This window comes from Sander lucioperca, chromosome 9, assembly GCF_008315115.2.
Source record: "Sander lucioperca isolate FBNREF2018 chromosome 9, SLUC_FBN_1.2, whole genome shotgun sequence".
NCBI lineage: Eukaryota > Metazoa > Chordata > Actinopteri > Perciformes > Percidae > Sander > Sander lucioperca.
In genome coordinates this window covers 40305328-40316446 of record NC_050181.1, presented here as the reverse complement: position 1 = coordinate 40316446, position 11119 = coordinate 40305328, and the positions used below count along the sequence as shown (strand labels likewise).

General features: G+C 40.2%; 1 protein-coding gene across 1 annotated transcript; it reads right to left on the bottom strand.

Moving 5' to 3' along the window:
• Positions 1-1706: 1706 nt before the first annotated feature.
• On the bottom strand, positions 1707-5032 carry LOC116055061 (uncharacterized protein CXorf38). Its single transcript, XM_031306816.2, has 6 exons — positions 4761-5032; positions 4393-4527; positions 3078-3200; positions 2394-2543; positions 2111-2305; positions 1707-1990 (listed from the first exon to the last, which is right to left on the bottom strand). The coding sequence occupies exons 1-6, from the start codon at positions 4962-4964 to the stop codon at positions 1880-1882; spliced, it is 918 nt and encodes a 305-aa protein (XP_031162676.1). The 5' UTR covers positions 4965-5032; the 3' UTR covers positions 1707-1879.
• Between the last annotated feature and the right edge of the window lie 6087 nt (positions 5033-11119).

Genomic DNA, 11119 nt, shown 5'->3' with positions numbered 1-11119 from the left:
TTCTTTAACAAGATACAACTAACAAGAATTTAAGCAGAATACGACATCATCTAATGGTTATAATTAGTTCAAACTAGGGCTGCATCTATCGATTATTTTAGTAATTCGCTTTTCTAGCGATTATTCAATCGATTAATAAAGTTCTACTTTTGCTTTATTGAAGAGCAATAATAAATATAAAATAGAGCGGTTTCCTTTTTGTATTGCTTAGATTATTGCTTTATTGTTAGACTTGAGGTCCATTTAAAAACAAAAGACATAGGCCTACAACACAGTCTATAATCTTAAATCAGCCTGGGAGGCTGATCTTAACCTATCGTTCACAGAAAAAGAACATTTTGAAGAACTAGGCAATAAAAAAAAACATGGCTGGAACTCAGAACTAGACTAGTACAATTTAAAATAATAAACTATATATATATATATATATATATTATACTGGTCCTCCTCTATTATATAGGGTGAAATTAAGGTAGGCCCTATAGCCTGAATTGCTGCAGGTGCAGGGTGGGCGTTGGCACTCTCATTAATGTAACCGAATGGAAAGCGATCAATCTGCCACCAGCCAGATTGATGGGTGTGAGGGTGTGGTTTCTCAGCTGGGTATTGTGGCTGCACACAAGGGCCTTTCCTTCAGACTGAACAATCAGGTGGAGAAATACAGTGCTAAGTTGGGGAATTACATCTCCTTTTAAAGGTTCTTAACACAATGCACTATTAATCATGCACACTATAACAGAAAAAGCTACCCAGGATACCAAGTAGGGAAAAGCAGCTCCACCCAGTTCAGCTACAACTTTGAAATGCTGCTTGTACATACTGTAAATGCACCCACTAGTAGCCCATGTCAAGGATAGACACTTGACACTGAAGCACTGTTTATTATTGGAAAGATGTAAGGCTAATTTACATGATTTAATGAAAGCCTCACAAGCTAACTCTACTAAGTCAGGAATGTGCATAGGCATAATTAACATTTACTTACTGTCTATACTACAGCAGTTTCTGTTGTATTGTGAGAGGGAGAGTTGTAATAAGTTATGTCTTCAGCCTACACTTTTATGGTCATTATTAATGTTTGATTGATTCGTAATTTTTTTGGCTGTATAAACACCTGGGTACTTTTTTATTAATATGGTTCTCATCATTATTTTAAGTTAAAGTGCTCATATTGTGCTTTTTCCCTTTCCTTTATTGTGTTATATCTTTGCTGTGCATGTTATACAGTGAAAAAGCCCAAAGTCCTCCCCAAAGGGACTTACCATCGCCAACAGAAAACACTGTTCACAAACTGCTCCAAACAGCTCTATTGTAGTCCAGCCTTTACTTCAGAGACGAACGCTCGTCACTTTGTAACACGTTATAATGCTCGCCTAGCTGCTAGCATGGCACGCCCTCATACTCTGCCTTACCTGTAGTCCTTACCTAGGTACTGCGCATGTGCGACTCCCAACAAAGATTGAACAGAAGTGAGATGCCTCACTCTGTAGCTAAAACAGAGAGCTCAACACACAGGGTGAAAAGAGGAGCTGCAACAATGTGCAGTACAACAAAAATATAGTGTTTTTTGAAAATTAAACCATGTAAACCTATTCTGGTACAACCTCTAAATACAATTATGAACCTGAAAATGAGCATAATATGAGCACTTTCAAGTTCAAGACCAAAATAAAGATCTGTCAGTGAGTCAATCAGGAACAAGCCAATGGGTTTTGTCATATTTATTATTTACATTTTCAATGACATACTATACACATGCACAATCTGTCACAAATCCCTTGATCTGCTTCAATTCTGACTTTGACTTATTTCAGATAGTAAATATAAAGACATCATGCGCAATATGCTCCTTGTTGTCTTTTTCACCATTTTCTCCTTTTTATTCTCCGGCCTCTAATGAATTGATGGCTCGGAGCTCTTCAGAAAACCTCTCACCCAGATCTCTGTTGGTCTGCAGGAAACCACCCAGCCTCTTCAGCTGCTCAGTGTCCTAAGGAAGAGACAGAGTTGGTTAAAGTAATGTGACGACTTTTTTAAAAATATATTTATATATTTATGTGCACATAAATGCACATGTGCAAGTGCACATGGACATATTTGTTATTTGCACCGGTATCTTTGTATCATCATCAGCAGCATGTAGTAACTCCTGCAGACTCTCTTGTAGCAACTCAGCCTCCCATTGGCTGATTAAGTCAGCGCTGGCCTCCCATTGGCTGAAAGAATCACACTCTATTCCATCCAGGTTAGCAGAATCCATTCGGTCCAAACCAGAGACACATATTGACAAATCAACGCTGAGCATCTGGACAAACAAAATGCACATGAACACAAACTGTGACACCAAACAACACGCATGCAGCAGCGGCACACACACAGACAAACACGCTCACCTCCTCGATCTGTTGGCCAACTTTTGCCATCTGTGGTACGTGGCTGAACTGCCGCACAAGCTTTTTCACAGTGGTCTGGTAGTGCCTCATCCATTCATCCTTCACACGGAACTCATAAGAGTGCATCAACTCGTTCCTGTACCTGATCACCTAGAATCACATTTGAAAAGGTCGGAAGGCAAAACAAACATATCAACCTCCAGCGATGATGCCATCACTCTCTGGACCAATCTAACAAATACAAATCTCTTTGTTTTGTAATTAAACTCATCCATCTTTACTTCCTGGCCAAGTCACTGATATTTTCCAAAGCTAAGTTGTTGATGCAAAATATTTCATATGTATTCAACAATAAAAGTGTAAAAATAAGGTGGGAAACCACATACTGATTGCACATGAATGTTTGGTCTCTTTGTACATCAGTTTAAATTATGCTATTCAATGTGCATAGGTAACTTTTTCTTTATTGACTGTTGTGTGCTCAGTTTTTTGTTCTGCTTTTGGTAATTCCCCTGTCATCACTTTTCATTTTGAAGCCATTTGTGAAGACTCTTGTAGTCTGTGCACACAGAGTTTTAGTCTTGAACCTACAAGTTTTATGCCTCTGCCCCCTGGTATATAAGGCTTGACTTCACAACGTGACAATGCATAGCATGCTCATTTTTAAACAATATGACTGTTTACCTCTCTCACAAATTTTGGATCCACAGAGCAGAAACAATCACAGTAGTTGATTAGGTTGAGCAGAGCCGAGGCATCGCATTGATCTGCCCCCTTGACTTTCCCCTGGCCCCGTGGCATGTAGGCCTACAGAGAGAGAGAGAGAGAGAGAGAGAGAGAGAGAGAGAGAGAGAGAGAGAGAGAGAGAGAGAAAGAGAAAGAGAGAAAAAGAGACATCCATTAGACTCACACATTCAGTTGAATCTATGTTGAGATCCTTTGAGAACTTTTCGGCCTGTCATATTGTTCTGACAATTGGAGAATTGCTTCAGTTGGGTGATACAATGTTCCCGACAGACATTAACTTCACCAAATTAAGCTTTACATGTTTTAACATGTTCATGCCTGCAAGGAACTCATGATTATTTCCATCATTTTCTCTATTAATTGATCAACTGTTTAGTCAGAATCAGAAAAAAGTTTATTGCCAAGTAAGTACTTACAATATTTTTGCCTGGATGGTTGGTGCATACATAGACAAACATATTGGACATTAATACGAAATAAACAATAAAAACAGAAACAAGATATACAAAATAACTGTTTAACATAAAAAAAGAAGAAAATGTTTGGCTGAATGGGTGCAGAATGTGCAAAAAATATATAGTATGTGCAATAGGCAGGTGTATAGTCCAGGATGTAGGTTAATGCAAAATGTAGTGACTAGGAGACCATGCATTGTATTAACTTGCACTATCCCCTTCTAAAATAAACGGAATTGAATATATATATATATATATATATATATATATATATATATATATATATATATACATACATACATACATACATACATACATACATACATATATACATACATACATACATACATATATATATATATATATATAAAATGAATACAGGCAATCAACATCGATAATCTTGGGCTGTCGCATGTATTAAAAACTTTTACATAGACAAAACAAATAAGAAAACATCGTCAGATTAATCGATAACAGAAAAAAGGCATTAGTGGCTCCATAATTTACAGCTTTTTACTGGTTTGAATGATTGTCTATGTGATTGTCTTTTATGTACTGTATGTTCCTGTGTATGTATTGCCTTATTTAACCTGATTGGTACCAAGACAAATTCCAATTAACTGTGTTGACATGGCAATAAAGTATTGAATTTGAACTTGATAAACCTGCTTGCTTTGGCAACTTCACCTTTTGCTGTGTTGTGCACCCATAAAGGTTATTTCCTGTGAAATCCAGGGGCTCACTGTGCTTGTTTTGTTTATGACAACTATTCCACTGTGTGTGTGTGTGTAGACTACCTTGGCCAGTTCCCAGTGGTCTGTTCTCCAGTTGGGAGGGAAACAGTTGTCCCAGTTCACTGTGGCATCTGGCTGTCTGTGGTGTCTCAGGATCACTGTCTGCCACTCGGAACACACCCTGCATGCTGAGGAAAGCTACTCTCACACACACACACACACACACACACACACACACACACACACACACACACACACACACACACACACACACACACACACACACACACACACACACACACACACACACACCATAATTGAGTATTACTATTACTATAATAGTAGAATATCACAGTTAGCCGCTATACCACAGGAGATTCACGAATAACAAGAATTTAATCACCACAAATAAGCAGGGTTTAGAGACTAACCTTATTCCCTCTGGGTCTGCAAGAAGTCACACATGGTTTCCGTAGCAGAGTGTTTTGATTAAGCAGTTCTCCGTGGAAAGCTCTCATGTGGTGGGTTATGAAGGGATGCAGGCCATCCTTCAGTATGAGAAGACACCGTCCAGCTTTCAGCCAGTTTTTATACTCCTTGTCGTTGAGACGTACCGCCAGTTCCTCGCGAACCATTTCGGCCTTACTTCCCGTTCCCGATATAAAAACGTAACAGAAGCAGGCTAACTCCTCATGTTTAGCTCCACCCTCTCGGTGCTAGCAACAGAGCTATGGATTCCATACAGAGCGGCCACGAGATGGCGCCGTCTACTTTAGAAACATTAGGATGGGGCTGTTATGGACTGCTTGTCCAGGACTGCAGCGAGATATACTTGCTTGTTTGACCCAGAGAGCAGCTCCAAGCGGCAAAGCACCTGCTGTAAGGTTAGCTTAACAACTTTGTCAGGATGACCATCGGTGTGTTGAACTATTTTGATTCTGCCCCAGGAAACTGTAGGCGCTAATTAATGGATTTTTCTGAGTTTTCTATATGCATCCTGTAGAGCTGAGAGTGTGGGTGTGTTAGAGGGAACCTCTCGATTGCATACAGATGCATAATCAATGATTTAAAAATAATAATTATTCCAACCATTATATAGATATTTTGCTGATATGGCTGCAAACATTAAAGGCTGGCAAGGCTGGCTGATGAACGCTGCAGCTGATGCCTCACGATTGAAAAAGGAAGTCTAGCTTATATTAGTATAGTATATAGTAGGGCCTATAGTGGGGTGGTGGATAATAATTAAAAAAGGAAATGTTTTTCATGTAAAAAGAGGATAAATGTTTGACATGACAGGGTCAGTTATAGCTGCCTTAAATACATATTTAAATTATGAATGAAGCCTACAATTCTTGATTTGTTTTTTATAGGCCTCTAGCTGCTAGCATCTAAGCAGGTCAGATCATCTAGATACCTTTGTATGATAATATAACCCAGGATTCGGTGCATTGTGCCACCCTGAGGCAGCCCCTCATGAGTGGTGGCATCACCAAGCTGCTATACCTCTGCGGTGAAGAGGAGGGTTGGAAAACCCAGAGGACTCGGGCCAGCAGCTGCATGCACTGATGTCCCTGAGGCTGCTGCTGGAGGTGTTCATCAGGGAGGAGAGCTGGAGTTTTTGACAGATTCCATGTATCAACTGACACTCAGGGCTTGCAGGAGGAGGGAGGCTAGACTGAGCAGGATGGACACACATGCAGAAAGTATTAAAAGAAAATACACTTTAAAACACTTAAACTCAATGACAGAATCCCAGAGAAGTGTGGGGGAGCAGCTATGCTATGTTACAATTGCAGAAATTTAAAACCCTATCAGTTCATTACAGTAAAATGCTTGCCCGCACTAAAGTGTCCCAGAGCATGTGTCCCAGCTCGTCCACAGCTAATTAATATTGTGCAGAGCTGCCTATTTATATTGAATTGTAATTATACAAGAATGAATTATAGAAAAGGCAGATACCAGTTTATCAAGTAACCAATTGTGCTTATACCGTATGTTAACAGTTTACAGCTGGGCTTTATCCAAGCTCACTTTGGGACATTTAGGAAGTTAGTGACTGAACTAAGGGTGGACAAACCAGATAAATCCACCATAGCCTTACTGTAATTTTCAAAATGTTAAAACAACTCATGTGATGAAGGAGCTGTTTCGTGAAGTTTCTTGCAAGGTATTCCATTTAGCAGCGTGGCCTTAGGCATGGTAATGTTACTCTGTTGGTCAGTTGGACCACCACTTTGGTCCACCCTTAAATATCTCATTGGTCATCCCCTGACCTTTCCAAAAGCACCAGTGTCAGGGACCAATTAAGCAGTGAGTCAATGAAAACAGGAGTTTTGAATGAAAAAGAGGGTTTTTTTATTTACCCAAAAAAGGCAAAACAATATAAACCAAGAACTTAATATCAAGGCCTATAAAAGAGGTCAACTAAATATAACTATACTAAAATTGCAACAAACAAAACAGGATGTGAACAAAACAAACAGACCTAACCGAATGAGACAGAAGGGGACATACTGTATATACTGGCAGGCCACTAGGATTTAACAGTCCGCCACCCTTGGCCACGCCTTTTCTCTGCCAGGATAGACCTCCCCACCAGCATGGTAACAATGGACTAAAACATAATGATTAATATAACAGAACATTATTTAACCCTACAATGCAGAAATGTGTGCACTCCGTTTAAACAGTGAACGGCTTAAAGCAAATAAATATGTAGATTACAAATCAAAGCACATGTCCCATTAATGAGAATACAGATGTTAATTGAAGTTGCTGCGGATTCTGACAGCTGGATTAACATTAGTTGTCTACATGAAGCTCCCAGCTGAGGTCCTTTAACCTTAACTAAAGCCGCGACGCAGTTAACAAGAATGAGCTAATTAATGACAACAGAAGCATTTTGACTTGGTGATTGTCAATTTTAAATTCATGTTAAAACAGTACTACTAACGTTACTCAATCTTTCTACTGTAAAGTTAGCTCCGTGCCCCAAGATATGACAATGCCTTGTGTTGACTTCTGTATTGACACAAGCATGTACGTGACAAAAGCATTTCGTTTTTACATGGGGGTAGGCGTGATAAGGGCGAGATTTGCTAACGCTGGCCAACACATTTATAAAAAATATACATGCGAATAGTAATTTCAGCATTTGATTAGTATCGATTGTTATGTGATTCTCTTCGAATTATATTCGACTTCCGGAATTCGTTTCAACAGTCATTATGTAACCATAAGGCAATATGATCTCCATACTAAGCTCACTGGCTTCCTCGGTAAAATTTGCCACGCATTGCCACTGCTCAGGGGGGACCGATGCCACCTTGTGCCCCCCTTCTAGCCCCGCCCTGTAAACATTAAACATCATCTAAGAAACATCAGCACATTAGCATTGTCATGTTAGCATTTAGCACAAAGTCCAGCCTCACAGAGCTGCTAGCATGCCTTAAGGCTGTTAGTCTTGTTAAGTGGTCAAGATTGGTGGTCAATTGTGGTCTAGCCTGGACAATTAGAGTTGTGATTATGTTTAAAGTTGAATTCCTTTATCATTAAGTTTGTGTATTACTTTGGGTGCACACACTATCTCCTATTGTAACACTACCTGAAACATGCATCTATCTGAAATTTACTGTACATATAATGCACTTTATTTTTTTCAGGGTAAGGAGAGACATACAAGACAAATAACTCAGGAGGTCTGAAAATTCTCCATTTGAATATTTGTTTCCTTGTGTTCTTTGTTAGCTCTTTGATTGACTGCCTTCTGCCCTGTGCATTCTGGGATACGCTCTAGCCCCCATGACCCAGACTTGGAATAATGAGGAAATGATACATTCAAGAAAGGTTAGTAGAGTATGCCATGTTTCAGTTTTCTTTGTGTGACTGTTAATCCTTGTAAAGGATAACAGGCCTGGAAATGCAGCTGAGGTAAACAGAAACAGTCACAGGATCCCCAATTAAAACATATTCCATTACAATTATGAAAATGAAAAGACGTTTGTGGTGTATCAAATAATTTCATCTTTACATGAAAATTTAATTAGTCTTTTAGCATGCATAGAGAAAAACAAATATTCCTCTATCTTTGTAATTGGATCTCTATGGATTTGACGATAGTTAAAGTAGATTAGACACCCTGGAGTATATGTTTGTGTGTGTGTGTGTGTGTGTGTGTGTGTGAATCTGAACGTGTGAGGATGCGTGCATAAATGAGTTCTGCTCAGCAGTCAGTCGAGGGGACACAACAATATTAATGTGGGTGTGTGTGCTCGCAGGTATGTACTGGCGTGTGCTAGCTTGTATATAAATACATATATGCATTTGTGTGCATGTGTTGGCGTGTGTGTGTGCCCACAATCCCAGCAGGGTGTTTTTTTAAGCAGAGGAGATCAAAGGGACATTAGTATTCTGAAATAAATCACATGCTCAGGCCTCACTGTGTGGGTCCCCAAACACATACACAGGAGACACACACACTCTCTCTCTCTGTGTCTCATTCTCTCCATCTCCTCCTTTCTCTTTCCCCTACCACCTCTCTCTTCAAAAGACACCACCACGACCACCCCTTCCCTTCACCCTTCCCCCATCCTCTCCCCGGCCCCTAGCGGCCTTCAGAGCTATCTGCTTACTGGCTCTGAATCCTTTGTTACATCCTTTCAGTTTCTCACGTTCCAACTTGAGCCCCGTCTCCTTCCTCCGTCTGCAAATAAGCAGAAAAATGCGTTGTCAGAGAAAACTGTTGTTCATCGCTGAAAAAGTCAGAAACGCAAAGTAGGGGTTTTTGACAAGTATTTCCTTAGGGAAAGACCTCTCATTCTCTGCCTCTCTCCATTCCCCCACCCCATCGTTCACACCTTTTTTGAGTCTGCCTCTCTTCCTCCAACTCTCTGCAGCAAAAGATTCCTGGTGATTTTCTGTTTTTAGTGCTTGAATATCTTTTTCGGAGAAATGTGAGCACTTTTAAGACTTGTTACGACTCACTCACAAGTTGTGAAGTAATGAGAGCTGTTCTGCTGGGCAGCCGGCATCAGCCAGACTTCACTTTGCTCTGAAAGATGGTCACTGCTTTTGCTAGTGGGAGAAAGAGGGGGGAATGGAGGACGAAAAGTGAAAGGAAAAGGAGAGAAATGATTGACATGGTACAGCTGGGAGAGGAAAAAGCTAATTTTTCACCACAGAATTAGAATGAGTATAAATGCCCCCTGTGGCTCCTTGACAGTTGCCGTTGCATGAGATTCAGGGTTTTCTTTATGCTTTGTTGTGTGTGTGTGTGTGGGGGATGGATAAGTTCAGGCCAATCTGTACTTATACATGTACTTATTTATGTGCACGCATGTATCTATGCGTGTCTACTTGTGTGTGTGTCATTTTGATAGCCACCCACATGAATATGCAGATCAGTTTTAGAGAGCGTATGTGCTCAGCATTAAAGCCCACTCTCCACTGCTGACCCAATTTCACACTGCAGTGTGTGTGTGTGTGTGCGCATGTGCGCACTTGCTTATCAATGCATTTCGCCAAGCTTCGAAAAATTGTGTGGTTAAGACGGAGGAGTGTGAGTAGGTGTGTGCTGGCCTATGAGTGTTTATGAGGCAAAAAAGCTATTTGATAAGTCTAATCCAACACGTTCACAGTTGGCTGTGAATAAAAAACATCACATTAATACACGCTGCCCAAACTGCATGCCTCTACAACCTGAAACAAATTCTTACTCATTCTTCGTATCTCCAATTCTCACACGTGTCGATTTGTATAGCAGTAGAGCTGTCCTCACTTTGACCGAAGCCTTTTTAAATTCAATATTGTACTTTTTAGCGCTGTAAGAGAAAGTAAAGATCAAAGGAATAGTTTGACATTTTGGGAAGAATCACTTTCCACTCTTACTCTTGGCAAGAGTTGGATAAGAAAATTGATACCACTTTTATAGGCTCAAGCTTTAGCCAGCAGTCGGTTAGCTTAGCATAAAGACTGAAAACAACAACCTGGCTCTATCCAAAAGTATATTAACCCACCAGCAATGCTAAAGCTCACCAATCAACAGGTTATAATCATGTTTGTTTAAATCTGTACAAGATGTACACAAAGTGTAAAAAAAACCCCGATGAATTGTGGTTTCACCGGGGTTTCTGTCAGGTGGGGCAAACTCAGGATGCAGGACTCAGACACGCAGTAACAGTCAAACAAAGTATTTATTTTACACGCCGGTACAAAGCAAAACAGGTAACAGTCTCCAAAAACACTGGCAGGCCATACAAAAAGGTCACTCTAGCAACAGTATCCAAAAAATGCTAACAGACTCAAAAACAGTTAGAGGACCAGAAACACTTACACACTCACTGGGAAAAATGCTGGACTGCTAAACTCAAAGGTATAAGAACTGGCAGAGAACAAAGAGCGAGGGAGTGAATATATACACCTGAGGGGGGAGGGGAGACAATTAGACACAGGTGCAAGACATTAGGGCCGGAAAGGTGATCACACAAGGCGGGAAGGCAGACAAAGACCGGAAGGAAAATGACCTGCAACACAAACACACATTGAATTTCAAAATAAAACAGGAAGTGAGCAAAGTAAGTGGATGTGAAAGAAAACTGAAAACATGACCTAGGATTGGGAGCTGGGCATGACAGTTTCTGTGCAGTGATTTCCTCTTGGTGTCTGTTTTTATGCTTAACTGAGCTTACAGACAGAGAGTGGTATTGACTTTACTCTGGCCATTAAGCAAATCAACATATCCCCAAAATGTCTTTTATGTCTTTTTTTGTTTAACTTTTCTTTAAAGCAA